General features: G+C 31.7%; 2 protein-coding genes across 4 annotated transcripts; one reads left to right on the top strand and one right to left on the bottom strand.

Annotated features, from left to right (window-relative positions):
* Positions 1-36: 36 nt before the first annotated feature.
* Positions 37-11,052, top strand: jef (major facilitator superfamily domain-containing protein 6 jef). 2 transcript variants are annotated; one of them, XM_076395192.1, is made up of 10 exons: positions 37-238; positions 1,571-1,776; positions 2,807-3,095; positions 3,324-3,649; positions 4,188-4,489; positions 5,633-5,998; positions 7,690-7,804; positions 7,864-8,042; positions 8,096-8,314; positions 8,607-11,052. In XM_076395192.1, the coding sequence occupies exons 1-10, from the start codon at positions 138-140 to the stop codon at positions 8,712-8,714; spliced, it is 2,211 nt and encodes a 736-aa protein (XP_076251307.1). In that variant the 5' UTR covers positions 37-137; the 3' UTR covers positions 8,715-11,052. The 2 variants fall into 2 exon arrangements, with proteins under 2 accessions (XP_076251307.1, XP_076251309.1); XM_076395194.1 differs by having other exon boundaries at positions 8,096-8,321.
* Positions 11,053-12,824: 1,772 nt separating this feature from the next.
* On the bottom strand, positions 12,825-27,634 carry LOC143190697 (metabotropic glutamate receptor 5). 2 transcript variants are annotated; one of them, XM_076395190.1, is made up of 12 exons: positions 27,366-27,634; positions 25,599-25,791; positions 22,084-22,418; positions 20,878-21,031; positions 19,749-19,995; positions 18,051-18,319; positions 17,839-17,996; positions 17,538-17,783; positions 17,158-17,290; positions 15,606-16,306; positions 13,521-13,730; positions 12,825-13,194 (listed from the first exon to the last, which is right to left on the bottom strand). In XM_076395190.1, the coding sequence occupies exons 2-12, from the start codon at positions 25,777-25,779 to the stop codon at positions 12,955-12,957; spliced, it is 2,874 nt and encodes a 957-aa protein (XP_076251305.1). In that variant the 5' UTR covers positions 25,780-25,791; positions 27,366-27,634; the 3' UTR covers positions 12,825-12,954. The 2 variants fall into 2 exon arrangements, with proteins under 2 accessions (XP_076251305.1, XP_076251306.1); XM_076395191.1 differs by lacking the exons at positions 12,825-13,194; positions 13,521-13,730 and adding an exon at positions 14,128-14,276.
* Positions 27,635-27,715: the final 81 nt, after the last annotated feature.

The raw sequence follows: 27,715 nt of genomic DNA, 5'->3' as shown, positions 1-27,715 counted from the left end.
CTGCGCCCACCGTCGTTCACCCTTCCAACAGGAAAAATCGAGCGTCTTGTAGCCGTAGAAGTGGTTATTAATTTGTGTGTGCTATTTTGAACTAAAATAAGTGAGACGATATATCAGTGATAAAGAGTCGCATCAATATGGATTTAGACGAGTTGGGCAACCGAACATATCAGCCTCAGCACCAGGGTGCTAGGCCCATGGTCGATCCGGAAGCTCATGGAGAAGTAGACCCAACATTGTAAGAATTAAACATTCTATAACAATTTATAACATACCGCGTATATGAATGAACTCTCAATAATAATACAAATGTTTATTTAAAATTGGAATGTTATTCACATTTAAATATTATATCAAATACATTTCAACATGTTGTCATTTCTTTTACGTAATTGTTTTTAAAATGCTGTTATTCTTAACTATTAACGAAAATGTTCCGTCACATAATACTTATACACAATATTAAGTTCGAATGCTTTTGAAATGTGAAATATATTTCCTGTATTTCTTAGCATATGTTCCTATCACAAAACACATTATTTGTTTTTAAATTAACACAAAAATATGTATTCACAACATTTACGAATTTACATACTAATTAGGTAATAAAATAATTTGTATTGGTTTAACGTAGGGTATAAATCTAAGAAAGATAAGAGATGCTTAGAATAATATGAATTGTAAGATATTTAAAGAGGTAATAACACATTAAATAGAAAATATTAATAAAAACTTATTAATATATTCTAATTCAATAATAATTAAAAATGTATCACTGTTTTATTAGATGTATAAAAAACTAATCTAATTCGTTCTTAGTTAATAAGATAATCACCATTGATAAAAATAATTTTTTGTCAACCCTTTGAAAATTATCGTATTATATTACGACAATAAAAATATTGCTTTTTCATAAAACAAGAAACGATGAATCTCAGTTCTGACTTATTAAACATCTAAAAGGTTCACCAACGAGAAATATAATATAAAAAATCGCATGGAGATTTTTTCGCTTTATATCGTAGATTCTCATTTTTAATTATTTTCGCTACTAATTTTGTTAAGCTAAACTAAGTTATTAACTTATTTATTAGTTAAATAGAGATTTAAATAACGTAGATTACTTTTTACATACAATATAATAAAATGTATTAGATAAAACTATATTTTAATTTTATTGATACATTTTGTTACCATACTCTGAACTAATGTATCAATGATTAATACCAAAGAAGTGGTATCCTCCAAATCTTAAAGAGCATTCTAGATACATTAAAGTGAATTAGACTATATCTATAAATAATGTTCATTTTACCATCTGTTATTCCTTTTATTAATATATGAGGCTCTAGATGGCTGTCGTTGAAAAAGTTGAAACAAAAATAAAGGATATGGACATCTACATCGTTATGTAGCACTGAAAATAAAATAGGTTTGAACTTATTGAATAACAAAAAACACCACCAAATACTTGGGTTCCACATGAATTTAACAATTATTTGTAGAAAGACATGGAATTCTCGTTATATGTTCTTGCAAAAACAATGTTAATAATTGTAATTGTTTTCAGATATCCTGAGCCGAAGGAAGCAACGCATAAAATACGAGGAAAATCTGACATATTGGAGATGCTCTTCGGGCCCGTGGATCAAGAACTCTTGGTTGTCAAAAGTTTTTATTTCTTCTTTTATTCCGCTTTCGGATCGCTTTTCCCATTGATGGGCGTCTATTTCAAGCAGATGGGAATGAACGCCACACAAAGCGGTTTCCTCATCGGTAAGTTTTGAGGGTTTTATGGATATCGAATTAAGAACATTGTTTTGTGAAGCGCCAAGAGATTTACTCAACCAGTAATAGTTTCGAATTATTAATATTAATTATATCAGTAGCACAAATAGGTTTTGGTTGTTTCATAAACAATGTTGTTATTGGTTGTTACACAAAAGTTATTGTGTGTTTGAAACAAAACAAGCCAACATGATTGTACAACAAAAGTTTTAAACTTTATTTCATTCACAATGGCCAAAAACTTCACTCACAAATCACAATTTTTTTTAAAAGGATTCAAGGACACCTTTTTCTTAGTATTCATCGCTGTTTCTAAGTTGGAATAGAACATTAATTTATGTATATCAGACCCAAGAAAAATTTCCAATTAACTTTCTGATTAATAAGAAAATTTTCTACACAAGCGTATAAAACTAGTACCACCATTAGGAAAAGGTTTTAGAATTATTTCATTGAGCTAAACTTTATGTGTAGTGCTGGTAAAATAATATTTTTATGATCTACTAAAGATTTATATGAAATGGTCTTCTTGGCGACGTAACAATGTTATTCCTACAGAATATTGTTCTTTGGGCGAACCCCGATCCCTTGTAAGAACATATAAAACCTCGTAAATATTTTCTGTTCACTAAAGAGCATGGAGGTAACTTTTAAATCTTCACGTAACTTCCAGTCATGAGCTGTATATTTAATTTTCTGTAAATTGCATGCATCACCTTTATGATTAGAATTTCCATTATGAAGCAATACACATTTTAAGCTTGTTTTTGACATCGAAATATTAAAATGTGACAAATTAGTGAGTGATGTGACTTTTTTTGTTGTCATTTCCGTAGTCTGGGATTCAAATAACCTAAGAGTTAATTAAAGTGATAAAATGAAATGAAAATTAAAAATGTTTCACCTTTAATCTCTCTATTTATACACGAGACAACGCTATAATTAATACAATATGAACTAACTTTTTAAATTTTTAATTAAACTTTACACTATTATGTTAAACAATTCTAATTTCTAGGTACCCGTCCATTTGTCGAATTCCTAGCAGCCCCATTCTGGGGTAGTTTAGCAGATCGCTGGCAAAAAGGCAAAATCCTCCTATTGGCCTCTATAGCTTCCTGGATAATATTTACAGTTCCCTTGGGTTCCATCCAGCCCCCAGCCGTGTCCTGTATGAAAACAATCAATCAGACCGATAGACTTACCATACCCGAAGTCAGTCAACGAATGATCAACAAACGATCCATCGAGGTGGAAAAGGTCCCTGATTATGTGAATCACGTTGATGATCCAGTAGAATTAGTAACGTAAGAATTAACATAGTGTCACGTTCAATTTCATTTGTAGAATGTTTTAGTGAGAAAGTTGAAATTTTATTTTATTTAATAAATAAAACAAAAGTAACACATGATAATATAAGTGTTTTTTGAGATACTTTTGTATTTTCTAAAAGTTATTTATACTTATAGAACTCTTTGCCATTTGAATGAAAAATTAATAAATATATCATTAACATTTGCAACATTTGTTTTCAGTTATAGTCGTAAAGTGAGATCAGCTCGTCCATATCTCTATGCTGGTCAGTCGCCTGTAAACGTAAACTTCGCCTCGAATTACAAAGAAAAAGAGCACGAATCTTGGGTAAAGCCCATCATTTCGTCAATAGTCTACCGAACTGAAGATATTCAAAAAGCCTTTTTCTTATTGGTGCTTCTGGTGATAATTGGTGAATTTTTCGCTGCCCCTGCTATAACTTTGGCGGATTCGGCCGTTCTAACGTTACTGGGTGAAAACGCAGATACCTACGGTCATCAGAGGATGTTCGGTTCGCTAGGATGGGGTTTAGCTATGTTTTTTGTAGGTAAGTAAATGGTTTCCAAGAATTTTTACTATCCAGACAAAAGTCCACACTATCACACTCACAAGAATTAAATATAAATAGTTTAAAGCCGATAAATTAGTTTCATAGCAAGAGGAAAACACTTGCACTATGTATGGAAGTATAGAGAAAAGTTTGATTTTATAGAAAGTAATGGGTGAACCATTAATAAACCGTTCAAGAGGTATTTTAAAACAGAATTTGATGGTGTACTTCGATATATCATTCTCCTTAGTTATCATTAGAATTTAGTAGCTTATCCTAACCTAATAGTTTAGACATTTTGCTACAATAAACCTAAAATTGGGAAATTGTAGTAAAAGTTGGCTACCAAGCACAATAAAGCTAAATTGAAAAAGTGGCAGAAAATCAGAAACAACCTCAATAGTTATGTTTGACGTTCGAGTCTACAACTCTTTTATGGTGTGTTATTGGTACAGCCACTCTAAATTGTCATTCATTTTTATGACTTCTAACACGAAATTTCAAAATAATAATTATAATAATTTTTGTATTTCAGGAATTGCTCTAGATCATTCCACTGCCTTTCCCAACCACCCATGTAACCCGAACAGAAAAGAGAGAAACTACACCATCTGCTTCGCAACGTTCTCGGTTTTGATGGGTGCAGCCTTGATAACCGCCACTCAAATCAATTTTAAATATGACGAACCCGTTGCCCAACCAGTTGAAGAAAAAGGTCCCCAACCCTTGTCCAAGGAAGACCAGATGCAAGCTCAACTAGCGGAACAACTTAATTTACCTTCGCTAGCCGATACAAGAGCTTCCGACGTTGTACCACCACCGTTGAAAGAACAAAAGGTAGGTTTCGTAAAACCTATATATTTTGAAGTTGACATTATATGATAATGATGAGAGGAACTGTACTTTTGTATATAATATATGCAGTAGTATTTCGTACAACATATGTCCGAAACTTTCACATAAATCCAGTTCGAACGCATCATAATTCAGTCAGATCAAGGACCTCATATCATAGTAATAAGAACAATATTGAGAAAGTAACTCACCTAGAACCTGCAGTTACACATTTACCTTCGAGATAAGTACACAAATAACACTGCTCCGTATAAAAATTAGTTCAATCATCTTTGGACTATTTCCATACATGATAATATTATATATAATGCTCTTAAATAGAAATATAACAAGAAAAAATATAAGATAGGCATAAACAAATGGTTTACTAGGATTTTTTGTTGCTAGAGGCATAGAGCGCGGTGAACGATGAGGGAATATAAAAATACCAAAACAGAAAACATTATTTTTTTTAATTTGTTATAATTTATTTTAAGTAATAATTATTTATATCATTACGTCATTATATAATATTAATCTCTTAATGCTACAGAGTGAACAATATTTTTTTTTAGCCCATGTTTTGGTCTTGACGCTATTGCGCCATTCTCACACGCACTCTAGTATTTTCTTCCTGAACTTTTCTTCGGTTTTTTGGGCACTTATATTTCGAAAGCTTCTAGATTTATTTGTATCACGGCTCAAATTGGCCCCGTTTGTTTTGTTGACATTGTTCATTGTACAATACAAAACACACGTAAATAGAACTGCGAAGAACTAAGAAAACGAACTAGAAAAGTGAAAATTAGGGTTGTATGTATTTTTTAACGCCACATAATAAAAAAAATTATCCAAAAAATTTTTAAAAAATTTTTGAGGTGGACACCCCTTATCGCTTAGGACTACTGAACATGCATAAAAAATTTCTTAAGAATCGGTTAAGCCGTTTTGGAGGAGTATCGGAACGAACATTGTGACTTGAGAACTTTATATATAAGATATTCACTTACTCATTGATTATATATATTTACATTAACGTGATGGCACAAACGACATGAAGGAAATAATAAAGATATAAAAATGAATTAAACAATATATATTGTAGCTTGACTTTAACGATATAAATTAACCATTACTTAATTCCAGACCAAGATATTTGCTCAAACCACGAAGGAAATTCCAGAATGGGTGACCGTACTCGCCCAGTTCAAAAACCTGAAGTGCGCTTCGTTCCTGTTCGTCGCTTGGTTCATGGGCTTCGGCATCGGCTTGATATTCACGTTTCTTTTCTGGCATCTGCAGGACTACGAGGGCACTCCCACGCTATTCGGTGTCGCTTCTGTGATAAATCACATATCAGAAATATTCGCGTATTTTTTTAGCTTTAGACTAATCAGGCAGATCGGTCACGTTAAGGTGCTCTGTCTCGGATTGATCGGGAACACCCTGAGGTTCCTCTACATCTCCTGGCTGTCGAATCCATGGTGGGTTCTTCCATTTGAATTTATGCAGGTAAATAATTTTACTTTATTATACCAGGTGCACGGGAAAATAATGACCGGTTTTGCTAACAGATGTCGCTAGGCTTAAGTATGCAATGTTATGATTTGACACATATGTCATTTTATTCTACTGATAGCAAGCTTCAAGGCAATACATGTTATATATTGCGAAAGTCATCGTTTGCTGGTAGAAAATTTCGGCACGCGTTAACCTTAAAAACATGTTAGGAGTGGTTTCGTGAATTCAAAAGTGGTGATTTCGATGTGCAAGATAAAGAACGTTCTGCACGACCGGTTCGATGGGGAAAATTCAAAAGATGGGAAGATGGGTGTCACATCAATTGAATGGCAGGCAAATAGAAAATCGAAAAAGCCTTTGTGAAACGCTGCTTCAAAGGTATGATCATTCAAAGTCGTTTCTGCATCGAATAGTTACGGGTGATGAAAAATGGATTTAGTCAATTCCAGACTGTTTTGGTCGCAAAATAATGTTCTGTCTTTAGTGGGACCAGAGTGGCGTGATGAATTACGAACTGTTGAAACCTCGTGAAAGCGTTAATAGTGATCGCTACCGACAACAAATGATTAATTTGAACCACGCATTGATAGAAAACCCTCCAGGAAGTACCCGAAGACATAGTGATTTTAGAACATTGTAACACGCCATGTTATAAAGCAAAACCGCTCAAGGAAGCGTTAAGAATATTCAGATGGATATATTATCGCACCTGTTGTACTCTCCTACTTTATCCTGTCCAACTATCAACTTTTCGTATCACTAGTAGACGCACTTACAGAACACTTCACCACTTTCGAAGAAGTTAAAAAATGGCTCGATGAATGGTTTTGTTGAGATGGCATCCATAAAATGCTTGAAAGATGGACAAGATGTATAGAATCAAATTGCCAATACTTTGAATAAATGAATTTTTCCATTTTATTGAAAATTATGTAGTTTTCTTTTGAAAAAAAAACCGGTAATGACTTTCCGGTACACCTGATATTAAGTGAGCGGCCACTTTCTTACAATAACATTGGCGAGATCACTTAAATTTTATCGTATATTTCCACTGCCTTACAAAAAAAAACTGTCTAGGGTTATCTTCATGTATTTCCATTTTCACAATTCAAAAATTATAATTATCTCGTGAGTCGGTCCCTAATGAAATATTTGATTGTAACAATTATTGGGATAAATATGCCGAATCAGCCAGTTTTACCTTGATTATAATATTTTTATTAATATATTGTAACTTCCTTAAAATATTAATTAATTTGTAGTTCATTAATAAAAAATCGATTTAACCAAATGCAATCTTCATACGTATATATTATCTTGCCATCGTAATGGTTAGTGTTAAGAACTCTCAAATGAAAACAGTCGATAGTTGAATGAAAACAGTAATTACTATTTGAATCGAATGCACGCTTGGAATGTTTTTTCCATATTTCTCTTTGCTCTAGAGATCAGTTCATTTTAAGGACATTGAAATTGGCAAGTGACAGTGTAAAATTAAAATTTATATGTTAGTGTTATTTTGAATGTATAAAAAAGGAGAAATATGTTTCGGACAAATAATTCAGCACATTATTTTCAAAGTCACAGGTAGGGCCGCAAATCCAGAACGCTAACATCTGGTCGATCTAAATATAGTAAAAAGTGGTTCATTCGAATGAAGTAATGACTGTTTTTATCTCTAGGGCATAACTCATGCTGCTGTATGGGCTGCCTGTTGTTCCTATATCGCACACAATACGCCGATAGAATTCCGTTCTTCAGCGCAAGGCGTACTACAGGGTATTCATCACGGATTGGGTTTGTTAATTCACACCAACTCTCAGTCTATACTTACATTCATTTTTTACACGTTACAGGTCGAGGATGCGGCGCTGTTATTGGTGGCATATTCGTCAGCACTTTTGGATCAACCGCTACTTTCCGAGGATATGGAGTATCGTGTCTGTTTGTTCTAGGAGGATTTATATTTATCAACTTCTATCGAGTAGATCAGGGTTTTGTATCGGATTTACCGCAAACGGAGGATCCTAGAGATGTAAGCAAGATTTAGTTTGTCTTTTGTTTTTAATAAAATTATTGTTTCTTTAGGTAGCGGAGGAAACTTCTCATTTAGCTCCTCACGGTGTACCAAGCAATCCAATACCGAGAGCCCTGTCAAGTAATAGACTTCAAGATTTAGGACAGCAGGATGGATACGGTGCTACGTACCAAATGGGACAAGGAGGTACCTTGGACATACCTGGCGGAGGTGCCTATAATCCGTTCCAAAGTAATAATGTCGGTCAACAACGCTTTGGAGGAAATGAGGTAAGAAGTAAGTATAATAATTTCATGTTATTTCATGATATTAACATCTATTTGTATTATATATTTTTATGAGAAACAAATAATTTTCAAATAAACAATACTTTTATTTTTATTTTTAATATACAGCTTTGATAGTACATTTTACGTCTGAATACACAGCAAAAACGCAAAAAGGCGGGAAAATATTTCCGTTATATATATAGTGATAAAGTCTAAAAATAATTAATAGAGAATGAGTCATAGAATCTCTTAAAATTAAACAACACTAATATAGTTAATCAATATTTTTTAGGTCAGAACTACTAATGCAGTATGGGACCGATGCGGATTTCCCCTCGCCAGTACCTCATTAGAGACACAACAACCTTTAACTACCACTAATGCTTCGTATGACTGGTAAAAGCTAATATATCTGTATAGAATTAACTCTATCTACTAATACTACTGAATACAGTATAACGAAGATACATTTTTGTTTCGTAACTAACACAGAAATCGAATTACATGGCGCTTATAGTGTTTGGCTGGATAACTGCAAATTGAAATAATGGTTTAGTCCGGAACTTGGTTTTATTACTGACAATCGTATAGACCATATCAAAATTTATTGATAATTTACCACTGGCGCATATCAGGAACACTAAGTGTTATACAAAAACAATTATCTATTAATATTTTATTATTAAAACAAGCAAAGGACCGGATTATCCTGAACATGTTGTAGCTAGTTATCCAATAAAGGAAACCAATAGCCTAATGACGAACCTAACTAGAAAAAAAACACATTTTCACTAAAATGTACAAATATCACACTTTAAACAATCATTAAGAGTAATAAATGTGTGTCTGTTAACATTTATTATGGTGTCTACAGACTTGTAACATTCGACCCGATGGGACACAGAGCATAACTAAGCTGAACGTATTTCAAAATTCATCTAAAGTTGAAGTTAAAATAAAAATTTCTTCTATTCTATATAATCCTTGTTTAGATCCTCAACAGATGAATTACTCTGACATTTATGAGTTTTGTACCCCTAAATAGAGGTAATACCTTTTTGTGTCTACCTCATAGTGAAATTTCTATATATATACCGACAGCCTTTTCCGTTCATTTTAGCAATAAATGTTGCTCTTCAGTACAAGAACAATCTATACCTACCATCGAAAAGTGATTCACAAAATATTTTACTTTGTTTTATTTTATTTTGATTGTGAATAATATGGTTACAAACAAAAGATTACGGAACCAAATTGGCTTATCTTTGCTCTTTTCGTTCATGTCTGTACTCACCATTAAACATATGTATAAAAAGATACAGCTTCCAGCTTCGTTCCATTTGATTGCATAGCTTGCACATGTTATCTGAGAATGCAAAAGTGTATTTTGATATAAATGAAGAAAAATACATTTTGTAATATATACTATATACGTTATTTTATATAGATTTAATAAATAGAAGCCCAGAAGAAGTTTATGTAATATTTACATTATTATATATCTATATATATACATTTGTTTCTTGAAATAAATGTACAATAAGTACAAAACAGAAATTAACCGAAATTCCATTGTTTTATTGCGTTGTTTCCATTAATTAACTAGTTTCTTTTAGTTATGTTTTCTTAGTATTATTTCTTCTTAGTTAGTAATACTTTACTCAATAAATCCCGGGATTCATCAATATACGTTCCCTGAAGAGTAATACATCCAATTCAACAATCCTGTTTCACAAGATAGTAGCAAACAATTTGCTGTCATTTCGAAGCGCTATTTGACTATAATTTTAATTAAAAAAACTCCAGATTGCCATGAAAATCTGCCGTGTAGTAAAGGTTAGAACTACTAGGTTGGGTTTAGGGAGGTGGCATCATTTATTCGAAAGACCCGCAACTTATTGAGTGAAGTGTTTGAAAGGAAAGAGGTAATAAACATGTAAAAATAAGAATATTTAAAAACAAAAAATGTAGGTGATACATTCCTAACCATAACCGTTTGTTATATTTTAAACAATAGACTTAAGATAACGATATTTTTTGTATATTTATATTTGAATAAGGTATACTTTTTCTTGTTGGAAAACTTGTAGTATTTCTCGATGTATTAAAGGTATTATTACGCTGTAGTATGAAAGTTTTTAATAATAATTGTTAACAAAAGTATACATTCTTAATATTTGTTTCTGTTTCTGTGTAGGTTTATCTTGCTTATAAAAAAATTGAAGACTACGGATATATGATTTATATCAATGAGGTTTCATGTGTATTATTTGTTTATATATTTTGAATATTTATGTATATAAATTAACTATTTAATAATTCTGTTGATGTATTTAAATATGTATTGGTGCATATTAGTATCAGTGACATAAACGTAAGAGGAATGACGAAAACAATGCAAACGAGAGAGTCATATTTATTTTCTAAGACTAAGAACAACATTAATTGAAAGAAAAAGGACGCACAATTCGAAAACGTGGTTTAATTATTCCTGAGTGTTTTTTTTTTGTTAAGAAAATTGATTCCAACGATGTTATTCAGCAAACGAATTATTTGGACGACAGTTAAACCAGACGTTGTTTTCAATTTAAGTCACTGATAGCCTTAGTAATATACATATCCGAAAAATTAGAATAAAACTATCGAATATGTAGTTATTGAAAAAATGTTGTTTAAGATGTAAAAATATGTCACTGTGAAATTAGAATTGCACCATAAATATAAGTAATTACAGTTAACTTGCTGTTTTATTTTTGAATACCTTTCTTTAAGTAAATAAGTCTAATTAATTAGTATTAGATGCGTTCTAGTTTTATTAAAAATTAGCTGACTCGGCAAACTTTGTACAGCCTAATAATGAATGAATGTCGCGTTACTTTTTTAATATATATTTTAAATTCTCCTTTATGCCAACGAGCTTTTATATTTAACTTAGTTCCAGAAGACATCCGCTCTTCATCTATATTCCTTGTCAGATTGTCGACTGTTGCTTATAAGGACATTTACAATTACAATTACAAACATAAAGTACATCCATGCCCCAGTAGAATTTGAACCCGCGACTATCGCAGCAGTAAGAGGACCGTCCTATTGCCGTTACCACTGCGCCAACCAAGCCGGTGTGTTACCTTCTTGTTAATCTCAATTTAGGACTTTATTAACGTAATAAACTGAATACAAACAAGTTATTAACTAAGTGCATTAATTTATTGATAAATATGAATATCAATGTTATTAATTGTATAACTTTCTCTAATAGTTTTTGCATAATTAACCTGCTTACTATATCATATCCACCAGTTTATCCGTATTATTTGTTTAACTTCTCTGATAAACATTTTCTTATTCTGAGGTCAATTTAAAATAGGAAATTCAAGTAGTTGGTAATTTTATGTTCTTCATCTTTGGATATTACAGATGGGAAGAGCTTAAATACATTTTTGGGTGACTAGAGAAAATGTCCTTTTCTTTTTTGCTTCTAGTTCAATTACTGTCATTAAACGCAGTTTTTCTAAGTATTCTTGAGTTCCTTGATTTTTTTCGTTTTTGATCAACTCTTTCAGCTCTTTAAGTGTTTTATTAAAATTTCTATTGAATTCTTCATTTCTTAATTTTTGTAAATTCTTGTTTGTTGCTTTCTTTTTTCCGCAATTGTTTGCGGAATTGTACATGATATATAGTTTTTTTTCTTGGTGAAAACTCACTATTAGGAGTCGTGAACTCTGCTGCCTCCTGTACATTTGCTATTTTTGCAGTTTCTGTAGCAGTTTAAATTTCAAAGGAAAATTTAGATAAACAATTCTATCTAGCTTTATTATTATACAGACCTTCACATGAGAGAGAACTTCGCTTTTTTATGATAATACTGTTACTATTACTGGTGAATGATCAGATGATAGATCGAAACAAGATTATGCTTGACACTTTTTTGTATCTATATTTTGCAACATAAAAATATATACTATTGGGTTCTTTGTTTCTATTTGATGGCCTATATTTTGGTTCACCACTGGAAATACGTTGAAAATTATCTATCTTCATCATTTTAGTCAGTTCTCTACACCTTGATGTTATTAGTGTTGGGCCATTTTAAATTTTTAGCACTCTAGCTTAGAAAAGTCGTTTAGTAGTTAGGATAGAAGGCTTGAAAATGTTTTGCTTTCTTGTTATTTTTAGTTAGTTTAATTCTAAATTGTTCTCTTTCCTAATAATTTATATGTTTACCATACCACCATGTGACTTATTATTTGAGTGTTTTGTAGGTTTTGTACGTTGATATTTGAAAACTCGCAGATTCTGTTTATCTGCGAAGTGTATTTCCGAAAACGTTTTTGTTTAATTAAGAAATATCCCTGATATTTTGTTGCAGACCATTGACATTCCAGTCATTAGGCAGTTTAGGTGGTAAGTAGACTAAGCAGTATGCTATTAAAGAGTAAGCTAGTACTTATATTAAAATACTCCTTCATATCTGAATGTGCCGCTCTGGTTGTATCAGAAAATTAAACACTGTTTTTTGCTTTGAACATGTTATTAAAATAAATATAATAGAATAAATAAATATAATATCTATAATTACACATTAAAATATTCCTACATATTTTAGTATAAATTAATAATTATTATTAAAAATGTCAAATCTACAAAATGAAAGTGGGTTGTTGTGATAGATGAATATTAATGTTCTTTATTTGGCAGTACGGCTCTTTACAGCAATCACTTTCAGTGATTCGCCCTAAACTCATCTTTTCGTTCATATTTAAGGGATCTTCAACAAGCTTACAATCTGTGTTAAGTAGCGGTTCTTTCATAGTCTGACACGAAATGGTTCTTTTGATGTCTTCTTTGGGTGTACACTTCTCCGCTGATATGTTTGTTACCTAACATCGAAAAAAAAGATGAATGTAATTATTAGCAATTTGTATTAAGTGATATTTAAAAAAGATACAATAAAATACTACTAGAGTGTCCAATAACTTGTTCAAAATCAAACTTAAAACACGAATTTATAGTAGTTAAAAGTTAATACTTTTGCCTTCAAGAATTTTCGAGTTATCGGTTAAAATCTAAAACACAAAAGTAGCTAAATGGGCTAGACCCCCTATAAGTTCAACATTAAATATATTTCCAAACTCTAAAATCGTGAACGACATACATTATTGAATATCCTAGTATTAATGCAAGAAAAAATTAGTTAAATCCTTACAGATATGCTACTTTCTTTCCAGCTTCCTGAACTTCTATCCAACATTGCCGCGGTCGCAGAAGAACCAATATGGCATCGAATTTTGGTCGTTGTGAAGTAAACGCGGTTATTCTTTTCCGGCCTTAATATAATTATGTACAGTTTGGGCGTGAACAAGAAAATCCAGGTCACCAAGGCGCTTAAGGTAATGCACATGCAAAATGTAATAACCTGAATAGAAATGAAAGCAATGTAATATTTAGTAAAAATATTAACTCTAGTTGTTATATATTTGTTTTTGATGGATTCGATAATTATGTTTTCAGAGTAGAAATTATTAGTTAATATTAATTATCATAAATTATTAATTCTTATAAAATATTTTAGTATCGAAGATGTATTACGAGGACAGTTTGATAAGTCCTTTTTTCGGCAAGAAAGCGTTTTACTTCTCGACGTAATGTCCTTTAAAATCAGTAAATTTAGTTCAGCTTTTCCAATTTTTTATTCCTTCAAAATAGTAGGTTTTCTCAAGACCCTTAAAATAAGCGTTTGTTTCAGTGATTACCTCTTTATTCGACCCAAATCTCTTACCACCTAGCCATTTCTTCAGGCTTGAAAACAAAAAATTGTTTAGGGTCTAAGTCTGAAAAATATGTTGTATAGCATAGGATCAATTTATGGATATTTTCCATAATGACTACACTGTCTTGATAAAATAACATTTTCGTCTTCATTAAATGTGGTTGTTTTGCTTCAAACTAATATCAAATATGCCTAAAAGTTGAAAATATGAATGAATATCGTATACATCCGAAGAACCTGTTGCTGACCAACAGACTTAACTTCGCCATCTTTGGTGAATGTTCACTCGCAGAAAGCTATTGTTTTGATGTGATATTTGTATATTGTATTTTGACGGTATGATATATCATTGTTTGGAAACTACGCAAAAACTTCATACTATGGCAGTTAATGTCTATCTAACACACTAAATTACTCAGCTTGCTTGACGCAGTTGAGGGTACCAGTGATGCATTTAAACCTATTGAGCAGGAAATTTAAAAATTCACTGATTTATCAAACCTGTGTTAAATTTTATATAAATTATATCATATTATATTTTATATTATATTATGTATTATAATTTATCTTTATTTGCAAAGTTAGTCAAAAAGAATGCTGTTATAGTAAGAAAATTAGTTTTTGCTTAGACGTTAAACTGTTTTTTATAATTTAATCACGTTTTTTATGACATTAAAATGGTGACTTCTGTACATCCTAAACTACAAGAATAAGCTGAAAGATAATGCACAAAACATAAAAACAAATTATAAAGTTCAGTAAAAAAGTTCATCAAAAGTTATGTAGTGTTTGCTTCTTTTCATTCTAACCATGGTTTTTTTAAAACTATTTATAATATGTGAGAATTGATCATGAATAAAGTAAAATGATTCTTTAATCATTCCAGTCTCTGCTGTCAGGGCTATGACATGTAATACTCTCTTAATGGCTTAAAATTAACTTCCAAAGAAAATCACTTGCTTCACTTTTTCATTAGAAGAAGAAGTTATACAGTGAGGAAATGATGGTTTTGCCAAAAAACTAGTTAAACTTAAGTAATTATTAATATTGTTTTGAATTTTATATGAATAAATCCGCTGCGAATACACTTGAAATATTTTAAAAATTCGCATGATAGTTATAAAAATATGTGCAATAAAACAGCCGACTCACGTCATAGATGACGTCGAATATATTACCAATTGCACTGTATAAAAATTAGTAGTTTTAAACTTCAAGCGTATTTTCCTTCTCGTTATATCCTAGTTAAAAAGAAATAGAATTATGTAGAACATGTAACCGAATCCGGTATTGGTGGTCTATGCTGCCAAACATAATGCCTGCAAAATTGACCAAAACTTTAGTAATTAGAGGTTATTAACCGACAAATGCTGTAAACCAAAAGTCAAAATTGATGTGGCAACATTGCGACCTGTTGACGGCATACATTTTTATGATAAGAGTCGGCTTTTTTATTGGACCATACATTACTTTTCAGCATACTCTCATAACATTATTCCTCAAACTCGCTTATTGTCTTACCTTAGCTCCGCTTCCATAATAAATCGGTGCAAAAGCAATCCAGATGACGCAAGTGGTGTACATGGCGAATCCAATAAATTTCGCTTCGTTAAAATTCTCAGGTACGTTTCTTGTTTTTACCGCATACACAGTACACATCAGCACCAACAATATGTCGAACGAAAAAGGTATAACGATAGCTCCCACCGATATCTGACACTCGAGCAAAGTACTATCTTTTCGATGTACCCAATCAGTTTTAGGTTCCTCGTAGAATAACATAATTCCTGCGATCACCATTTCCACGAAAACTAGACAAAACGTTATGACCACCTGAGCGCTGGCCGACATCAATATCGGTTTCTTTTTGGGGAAACTTCGTTTACTACCCGCCAGTATTCTGGCGATCCTGTTGGTTTTGGTGACCAAAGCGGAGTAGATCATGCTGAAGCTGAAACCCGGAAGAAATCTGGTCGCCGCGCAGCCCATTCTGCTTGGTTCTCCGAGCATAGGAAAGATGGACAGATGTGCCAAAGCCATTCCCACTAGTATTATGTAACTGAGCTCTTTGGTCGATGATTTTACAACTGGGGTATCATTGTTTTTCAGAAATATCAATATGGTAAAGAGAGCTGTTATGAAACCCAACGCTGAGAACGTCATTGCTATGATAGCGGAACCATCTTGCCAACGGACGTAATCAATAGGCAGCTTGATACAGCCTATAAAAATATTAACATTAAAATAATGTTCAAATGCCGATTTTTATGTAATTTCATTCAGTTTAGAACTTTAAAATGACGACATCGCTATTTATATTTTGCCACCTCCAAAGCTTGGTTTTTGGTTTTTGAAAGCATCAACGGCTTCTTCAGGCATCAAAAATCGTTGGCCACGCAATTTATTCTTGATATGCGGAGATTAAAAAAAGTTTTAAAAGTACCAAATCAGCCTAAATGATGACCGATCAATTCGGCCTTCAATTCATAGCTAAATTTTCACTAAATATTTTATTGATTCTCGTGATACGAATGCCCAAGAATAACTCAATCTCGCAGTAACTCACATGACGATTTTGCAATATCTTTTCATGCAGGACACAACCTCTGACTTGGGCAATGTTCGAGTGGTAGTGGCACGCCGAAAGTAAGAAATCGTCGCACGAAAATGTTTATGGCTTAACTCCATTTTTTCACCGAGACAAAATTTTTAAATTATTCTGGACAACACGTGTTATGCTCAAATGACAGAACGTTCTGAAGAAAGTAATGGCTACAAATTTAAACGTCCAATTTGAAAGGTTATATGAAGCCTACTTAGTATTTCCAAGGCACAAAACATAAATAGCAACCCTCGTATATTTTAAATTAAAATTCCTTCAACTAATGATATATTTGTGCATTTAAAACGTGTTAATAAAATGATATAATAAATGATTCTTCGTTAAAATATGTATATGAACATATTTAAGCGTCTAATTGAATCGTTTCACAAATTACACAAAACGAAAAATAAACGAATCAATCAATGAAATAATTATATTGTCTTAGTAGCTAAAAAAATCACTACTTACTGGTTTTGTCGTCATTAGGAGTGTATCCTGCGGGGCAATCATGGCAAGCTTTTTTGTTGTCCGACAAAAATTGATTTGAAGTACAAGGAACGCAAACCCAACAGCATCGCTTGTCCTTTCCACCTTGTTCCGCCTAAAATGACTTCCATTTCATTGTAATATACAGATATTTCAATATTCAAAAATATATTTCAACATAAATAAGTTAGTGTCAAACCTCCTTTATAAGACAAAATCTACTATGACTATTTTTGCCAAAAAATGTGTTTTACTCTGGTAGGCCGGGGACTTTTCAATTGACCTGTTATGCGAATCATATCGAATAAAATTATGAAAATGAATGAATATAAGAATACAAATATTAAATCAGAAATATTTACTTTATAATATCCCAGGGGACAATCTCGGGAACAAACGCTAGTCACGTTATTCCCTTTCAGTTTGGGCGCGGACAGACCTCCAATCCAGGACAAGGTTCCGTTATTCCAGTCCCCGATCTGCGCGTAATCGAATTTATCGCCGAACCTGTTAAAGATGAGGATATCGTAGTGACCCGGGGGATCTCCGTTCTCATCAAACTCGAACGTGTCCTCTTGGGTTTCGAACGAAACGTTCATCAAATATTTCTGCAAACCACGCGCTAAAATTACTAATTTCGGCGAAACTGTGAAGGAAATTAACCTTAAATACAGCTCCATCAAATTTACAAAATTCTATGTGATCCTGTCCGCATATATCATAAACCATATTATGTAAAGCATGAGCGAAGCTGTAAATAGCTTTCTGAACGAAGCTCAATTTAGGATCTTGACGATAAGTGTTTCCAAGACTTTCGTTACCTTCAAAACAGTACTAGCATGAGGTAATTCACACAAGCGAATTAAAAAAAATACCTGTACAAAAGATAACATTTGAACCTTCCACAAAATGCGTCTCATCGTTATTACTCAGGCTATCGGTTTCGCTACTATTTAATTTACAACGAAATTGAGTTTCCCAAAATTCGTTGAACCAAGGGTTTCTGGAATTCATGTCTGGTCTCAAAGACAAATAGTATTTATCGAAGGAATCTACGTAGGGCGAGTGTATGCGAATAGACAAGCTGCCGAAAGCTTCTTCTTCATAGTCTTCAGTTACGTCACCGCGGTCTGCCCATCCATCGCTAAAAAATAACATAAAACATCAGTTGTAACCTAGGGGGTTTTTACTGTATTTTTCTTTTAATTAATTGATTCATTAAAACTGTCCTAATATACCAATAAATAACTAGCACTAAGATATTTTCCACTGAATCACTTAGTATTCAAGCACTACTGAGATTAGATTGTTTTTACCATTTGAGACGCTCTAGTCAGTTTAGAAGTGTCCTTTGATGAGAATCGGCAAACCTTCTGATAGTGGATGTGGTTTCAAACACGTTCATACCAAGACACATTCGCTATACTCTTCAACACTATGAGCTCCATTCTTATATAAAATTGATGTAAATTGAAAGAAATTGATAACTCGATGTTTCGGCCAAGCAATCAATACATTTTCTTGGAGTTGATATGTTGGGTTCATTGCGTTTCTTTTTTATATGCAACGAAGCTTGGCATCCAACACCATAAGACATTTTGTAACGTGATCCTCTTGAATATAAAAAAATGCGTTTTAATTTAAATTCATTTAATTTAACTCACAATTTTTTACTTCTTTCTCATTGATACGAATAGGTAGTAGTCAGATAGAGGTTTTGCTGTATCATACCTTTGAGCATATTGGGGACGCTTTTCGATCGATGCATAGTTCATATTTATCATTTGTTGTATTTTTAATGATAACTATTAACTATTCCTCTCAGTTTCAACAGTTCATCAATATTTTTTCGTCTCCGATACACAAACTACTTCCTCATGCCTTTGAAGCAGCTACCAGGACGTTATTTGTCTGTAACGTTCAAATTACCACATTTGAATTTCCAAAACCATGTTTCACATGTTCTTCTGGTTGGACCAAGATCACTGTAAGTCTTTCCTTGCCTTTTTTCTTTTGGTAAAAGAAGAAAACTAATGCGTGAAGTAATAATGAACGTTTTCAAGACAAAAAACTCGGTTTTTATTAAATTTAAAACTATAATGCTGTCATTTTGGTGAAACACATCTTGTGTAGTTTTGAGGTTACTATCAGTAGAAAAAATGGACATATATATCAAATCATCACATTGCGTACTTATGACTATTGAAAATATGTTAGACAATCGAAAAATAATTAGCGACACGCCTAATAAGAATGAAGAAAACAAATAAAATAATTTCATGTTAAGATATCTCACATTCCAAATTACAATTCCAAAATAAAACTCTTTTGACTGATGAATTGAGATACCTTTTAATGACATTTCGGAAAATCATCCCAACATTTTATAACTCATCAATGAATTATCTGTTTTAGTTCCATGATGTCACTTCACATGTACAGCACTGATATTATTTAATAAATTAAATGTCTAGCCTTGACTTGACATTGTCAGATAAGATGCTAAAGTTATTTATGGACGTAAAACCGCAATTATTTTCCTAACCCACTATTATTCAAACTATTGTACTTACCTTCCTATGAATAAGAATTCGTTAGTCATGTTCAGTCGTCTGGTGGCTTTCAACAATCCTCTTATGGTAAACCCTTCGCAAAAACAGACAACTACTATCGCGTTGGGCTCCTTCTTGAGATCCAGAATCACTTCATCGAAGGCGGCGTCGGCTGCATTACTCAAAACCGATTTACCTCGAGCTATGCAAACTCCCACTTTCTCTGCCAGTTCACGAAAGGATTGTATACCAGACTGGCCGTAGTTTTCTAAAACATATTTCAGCTAATATAAATAGCTACTGTCATGAAATATAAAAAAAAGTATAGAATAGAATTATAAAAGGGCTCATCAGTAGCCGTGTTTTAGTTCTATGTCTGAGGCACTAGCGGGTCGGAGATATAGATGCAAAAACAACTAACGGAGTTCTCTTCTTTCGATTAGAAAATTTGTAGGACATCTTTAGGTTATAGGTTGAGGGCTATATTTGTTTTTTTTTCTATATCTGTGTATAATTTGAAGGAAATTTTACACAGTCGTCGTTTTTATAGCATTTAAGTTTATTTAGATGCAAAAACAGAACAAAATTATTGTTTTCCAAGAGGTGAAGATTAAAATATAATGAATTATTTTCCAAAATATTTTGCTCTAGAATAGATACAGTTTTTGAAAGTAAACAATGATAAACTTAAGGAACCTTTTATGAGTTTTGTACATTAAGCTTCCAGACAGGAAGATTTGTTCTTCGCAATTCAGACCAGATGATTATAAACCCAAGCGTAGAAGAGCATTGCTTAACAAAAATATATTTCCTAATTGCAATTTAAATAGTAGGTCTTTAACCTATCGAGAAGGAAAATATGGCTACATGTTCAATGCTGGAATCAGTATTTCAGAACCCTGTATATTTATGAAATAAAAAAGGATTTTTTTTGAATGTACATTGTTATTGTTGACCACAAAGCATGCGTTTATGAGAATGACATATGAAATATAAAAAATATCTAACAGAAAAATAAAACAGAGAGTAAAATATTTTTATGATGAGAAAGAACCAGTCTAAAATTTATTATAAAGAGCCTCCAATATTAATTTATAGTCCGTATATCCTAAAAATTTCTATTATAAATACGAAAAAAAAAGATAATTACCGTTTGTGTTAACAACAGAGACATAAGTCCATCCAAAATCTTTAAGGATATCGAGTATTACTTGAGCTTGATAATAATCTGATGGCACAACTCTTAAGAAATAGTTAAATCGGCTTTTATCCGATAAATCACTTGATGTTGTAGAATATCCTACCTATAACAAAAATACCTACTTTATAATCCAACGTCTCTTCTTACCTGTTTTAATTAAATTAATGGTTGACAGTAGGTTCAAGCAACTCATAATGTATATTTTTTAATTATAAAGCACGTAGCACATTCCCTCATTATAATATAAATAGTTTTAAGCTAGAACTATCTAGCAAGTTTTTCTTCATATTGTTCTTAAAGTCTAGATCTAAGATTTCAGACCTAAACTTAACATTTGATGGATGTACTACCACTGATGCACCTCACATTGTTTTTTACTTCAAAGGGCCTCCGAGTAAATCCACTGTAGTCAAGCAGTTGTAGTACTAAGATATCTTTTCATCCAACATATCTTTTGGTAACTAGTTTATTGTAAATTTTAGTAAATGTTTCTTCAGTACCTGCTACTTAAAGTTACTGTTAATAAAACTGCTGCTGAATTCCTTGGATAGAAGGATAAATGTACTACATTTCCAAATCATGTAACATGAGAAAGTCTGTCGTTGCAGGAAGGAAATGCAAATATTTGTTTTGGGAAATAAGTTGATATATCAAATATCTGTTCTATAAGATGTATCAATATAAAGTTAAAATATGTCTAACATAGTATATATAGGTATTGTAGCTCATTGCTCTAATTTTTGAAGGAGTCTATTTATATATATAACATATAAATTGTGGTAGATTAATAAACAAATGACACGACAATGCGGGAAACTATTTTTAATTCTTACGTTACTAAACCAAATGCTCTATGACAGAAGCTATATAACGAATTCATTAACTATATTGAATTCTTACCGTCAACAACAATTAATAAAAATTAAATAAAATCGCTGAAGTAAAAATAGCAAAAATTCGCTCGTATTTCTTTATTGTTTATTATTTATTCAAACGCAAATAGGATAACAAATACCTAATAAAGAAATTTTTAGGAGGCGTAATCAAATAATTATTTGTACCTGTTTTGCCCCGAAAAGATTAGTTTTAAACTTTTTCGTTATTCCTGAAAATCTCTAATCCTGAGTAAAACAGAAAATCTATAAAGTAACTTACCTGGGGTATATGAAAAAGCTGCAGCAAGTTTTGAACTTGAAGTGCCACGGAACTCGATCCCGGCCCTATTACGCCAATAAGAGGGCCTTTTCTATAGTTCTTGCTTATACTCTTCTCAGCTAGACATTGGTACGATCCCGGGGAGATGGACTCTCTGATGAGTTCTATGCTCTCCCTCAGGGCTACCGGGGCGTACCAGCATTCGTCCCTGATTTCCATGCCGAGAGTCAGAGTGGGCAGTAGTTTGGGATCGTTATTTATGGAATCCAATGTCTGGAGAGCTACTTCGACGCGTTGAATGCCGTACAGTTCTCGTATGGCGCCACATTTTATCTCTAAAGAATTGAAATAAGAATATTGGATTTTAATTTAAGCTTTATTTAGATATTCTCTTTAATATATTGAAAATAAACATTATTTGAATGTTGTCTAGTAACAGGTCAATTGAAAAGTAAAACATATTTTATACACCGCCCTACCATAGTAAAATACATTTTTTTGGAAAATTATTTTATTTATTCAACATAATTCCCTTCAAGGGTGTTACACTGATTATAGCGACCCTCCTTGTTGATACCATTTTTGTAGTACGATTTGTCCTTTGCTTGCTTTGCAAAATTGGCCTCAGTTTCGGCGATCACCTCTTCATTCAACGAAAACTTCTCGCCAACGTGCATTCTTTTGAGATCTGAGAACAGAAAATAGTCACTGGGGGCCAGATCTGGGGAATACGTTGGATAAGGAAGCAATTCGAAGCTCAATTCATAGATGTTTGCCATCGTTTTCACTGACTTGTGACACGGTGCATTGTCTTGGTGAAGCAGCACTTCCTTTTTCTTCAAATGTGACCGTTTTTCGGCGATTTCATCCTTCAAACTGCCCAGTAACGCTATGTAATAATCGCTGTTGATGGTTCTTTCTCTTTCAAGGTAGTAAATCAAAATTATTCCAAGCGCATCCCAAAATCCAGACGCCGTAACCTTGCCAGCCGACTGTTGCGTTTTCCCAAGCTTTGGAGTGGGTTCATCATGTGCAGTCCACTCGGATGACTATCGATTGGATTTTGGAGTGAAATGATGGAACCATGTTTTATCCATTGTCACATATCAATGGAAAAATTCGGGTTTATTACGCTTGATCATCTTCAAACACAGCTCCGAATCATCAACTCGTTATTATTTTTGGTCAAAAGTGAGCTCCCGCGGCACCCACTTTGCACAGAGCTTTCTCATACCCAAATATTCGTGAATGATATGACGTACACATTCAGTTGATATATTTAGAGTGTTGGCTATTTCAATCAATTTCAATTTACGGTAATTCAAAATCATTTTGTGGATTTTTTAAATGTTTTCGTCGGTAACAACCTGTTTTGGGCGTCCACTGCGTTCACAGTCTTCGGTGCTCATTTCACCACGATTTTCCCGGAGCAGTGTCCAGAAACTCGACATCAAACCAAGGTTTTGTTTCAACTGTATTTTTTCCCTTCAAAAAGCAATATTTTATCAACACGCGAAATTTCTTTTTATCCATTTTTTGCACAGTAGCTTCACACAAAATGCTATAATTCACAAATTAATGATCCGACAGCTGTCAAATTTATACACGCATCTTTTGAGGGTTAAAGAAAATATCTTTCTGAATATTTTTATAGATGTTCGTGTAGATCCTCCTAAGAAAATTTAACTCTACATATCAATGTTTATATGGAAAGATTTATCTCACCGTTTGTATTCGTAAAACTTGTTATTTTGACCTATTAATTAATATTTTTTTAAATTCTTCTATTTTTAATTTATATAAAGAAAAAAGTATATATGATTTTTTTGTTAATAACTTGATAGGATAAGCTTTTAAAACATAACAGCATAAAGATAACAATTAATTACAAAATGGCTATAAAATATTATTTAAAATATATGTTTATCTTTTGTGTATTATTTTGAAATTGCAGACACCTTTTCCACATAATTTAGATAGAAACTACATAGATTATAGTTTTTAACATTATCATTTTAATACTGCACTGATAACAATAATAAATAATACACAATGAGTATTAGATACAACCTTTAATCATGCTTACAAAGCCTGCTAAATTTTATATCACGTTTATTCTCTCAGTGTAAATTCGTAATATAAAACACATTGTACCACTAAATAATAAATAATATTTTCTTTTTTTGTACGTATCAAATAATCAAAATAGACGTAATTAAAATGCAAACATATTAAGTATAGTCGTTAATAGATTTTTTTGTTACATTTGCAATGAACATTAACGTAATTTTGTAATCAATAAGACCCTATCTAACTTTGAAAATTATTAAACTGAGATGTATAGATTACTTGTTGAATGGTTTTTTATAATTTTGGACTTATCTGAAACCGAGGTCTTATTTAAACTGACTTAGCTATTTATTTATATAACTTCCAATATAGAACTGAATTTCATTCGAAAAGATAAGAAGTAAAACAATCTTAAGATCGGCACTAATATATATGTCAATGTCAAAACAATGTCATCACTACATAGTATAAAACAAAGTCGCCTTTTCTGTCCCTATATCCCTATGTGCGCTTAAATCTTTGAAACTACGCAACGGCGATTTTGATGCGGTTTTTTTCAATAGATAGAGTGATTCAAGAGGAAGGTTTATATGTATAATACACGCATAATATACTAAGGCAACATTGCTAATTTTAGAGGTTTCTAACGTGATGTCGTAAATTAACCTATTTTTTTAGGCTTATTTAGCAATTAGCAAAAACGCTGCCTAACCCTACGAGTTAGATCAAATTAATGTACTACAGTATTGTACACCATAAAAAGGTCTACAAAAAAGTCCGCGATGGTATATGTTTATCTTTTAGGGATAACCCACATTAACCATTTTTATTGTTTACTTTTTACGTGAGAAAATGGCTTATTTACGAAGCTATTTTAAGCAATACGGCATTAATCCTTATCGAATTAAGTACCTTAAATACAGTGTGCAATTAATATAGATCAATATGGTTCCTTACAGCATGTAAATTAAACAAATATTTTCGGAGATATTACAAATTTAAAATTTGCGTTTAAAAATGTGTAATTTAATAAAAATTGTATGAATTTAGATATTCCAAAGATAGCAGGAAATCTTCATAGTAAGTATAGGGGAAGAGGAATTGTTTTACTCCAAATTTAATGCGTGCAGGCCAAGGGCAGTAATGAATGAACCAAAATACTGGATCGATTTTAATCATGTTTTCATTGAGTGACATAGGCATATATATTTTATGCCCGTGCAAAGTCGGAGCGGGCCGCTATGTTTTTATATACAACGTTCATATTTTTTCTGTAGTGTATTTAATTTAGTATCAGCATTGCACCCGTGCGAAGCCGGGGCGGGTCGCTAGTACATATATGTATATATATATATATATATATATATATATATATATATATATATATATATATATATATATATATATATATATTATATATATATACATTATTTGTTAATACACACCTGAGTTCGAACCCATCTGTGTTTTTGTTGATGGTTGATGATGCAACGGAAACAGAGCTCCAATAATGAAATCACCGGAGATATACGCGGATGTTCGTTTATCTTGATTTGAACCATACGTCTGGTATAAGGGACGCCATACTGCAAGTATCTGTACGAGAAATGTAAACAGATATTGCATGACTTTTTATATCTGAAACAAATATTATCATGTAACATTAGAATTGATTTTTATATATTAAAATTTTGTTAATTGTATGCTGCTGAAATTTTTTCAATAAAATAATATATTAAAGAGACCGGTTTATTCCATTCAATATTTGCAAAAACGACATTTTCAACAATACAATTTAAATTAGTCTAAATAATTGGATTTAATAAAATTAAAGGAGTATTTTGGACTAGAAATTAAAGAAATACCCACAACAATTTTTTTCTACCCAATCTTCCGCTATGATTAAGATATTTATTATCTATCACATTCAATAAAATAAATTACATTTAGTTAAACGATGTAAAGTTATTTGATTTACCAAATCACGTGTTAAAACTGGAAAATTAATGGCAATTCAAAAATAGCAATTCCGAATGAAGCTTAATAAACCACAATGTAAAAGAAGAGTTTCTAAAAAAAATAGAAAATCTGAATAAACTGCTAATATGAAAGGTCATAACCCATATTTGTGAATTATATATAGAAAAAAAAACAGTATTAACGAAGAAAACCGTCTTGGGTTGAGTGATTTAATTCGAGATTTGGATTAATTCTAGTATCAAGATTACAGCAATCTGTAGAATCCTTTGTAGAGTGATATCAAGATCTTTCACAAGAGAAAAATTAAAATTCAGTAATTTCTTGCATTATCTACCTATTAGGTCTGTAGGTTTGTGCACCTAGTAGATGTTTCTTCAACGACTTTAAATGTAAATGTCATTAAAAGAGAACAGTAACACTTTAAATGTTAATGTTGTTAGCATATGTCAATAATATTATTATTTAAAACGAAAAACTTGAAAAGATGCGGAATTGAGTTTAAATATAATTAAATAATAGATAAACATAAAATTAAATTAATATGTTTGAACCGAAGCAAGCGTTGAGCATAAACTGTCATTATAGAAGTAAAAATGCAATTAAGTAACAATATACATTCATAAACGAAAAGCTTTATCTCCAATTTAAAATATTTGTACATTTTTATATATGTTATAAAATATAGAATTTTATAATTTTTTTAAAACAATTACTTAAATTAACTTTGAAAATCCTATGTGCATGTTTTTCAGCTCATAACTTTTTCACATAGCGCAATCTTTCTCGAGTGCCTCTGCATTGAAATTCTTTTTAAAAGAAATGAATACACCTCTCCCTTGCAAACATCGCATTTATTAATGATACATAAAAGACATGTATAAGTTACGCGTTATCCAAAAATGTTTATATGAGTATATAATATAAAAATAATAAACAAATATATATATATATATATATATATATATACTGCGTGCATCAACGTATATTATTATTTATCAGATAAGATTATAAAAATTGTCTAAATAAACTTACACAAAATGTTTTCAGACGTTATTTTAATAAACGAGGAAATCACAAAAAATTTAAATTGCTTGTTATAGGATTTTATAATATCGTCTTAAAAACATAGTGTATTAAAAGTGTATTATTATACAAAGAATTAGTTATCAAAAAATGATCATTTACATAGGATTGTTATAATAAAATTAGGAAATAAAAAAAATTAAATGTACCTTAAACCTATACGAATTAATCACTCGTATTAACGAAACTTAATCATTCCTATTCCAATAGAGCTAACTCCAGTTTAACACTATATTATTATTATCTTTCACCCGCGCAGTTTTGATACAACTGGAATTTACATTCAACTTCTATGCAAGTATAACTGACGGTTTTTTTTTGCGCCGACTCTATTTTTTTTCGCGCACTTTGAAATGGTACATTAGAATATATTGTATACAAGCTTTCATATATTTTTGGATAGACCTATAATATGCTTAACGTTTAAAATTATATAACATAACCTCCATTCAATTTTATAAATTAATAATCCAAGAAATAATTTTCAATTAAATATTAT

Source organism: Rhynchophorus ferrugineus, unplaced genomic scaffold (assembly GCF_030347505.1).
Source record: "Rhynchophorus ferrugineus isolate W39M unplaced genomic scaffold, kcgeb_rfMv2 rfM2, whole genome shotgun sequence".
NCBI classification, from domain to species: Eukaryota; Metazoa; Arthropoda; class Insecta; order Coleoptera; family Curculionidae; genus Rhynchophorus; species Rhynchophorus ferrugineus.
Note: the sequence above shows the minus strand (reverse complement) of the source record. Positions and strands in the feature narration are given on the sequence as shown.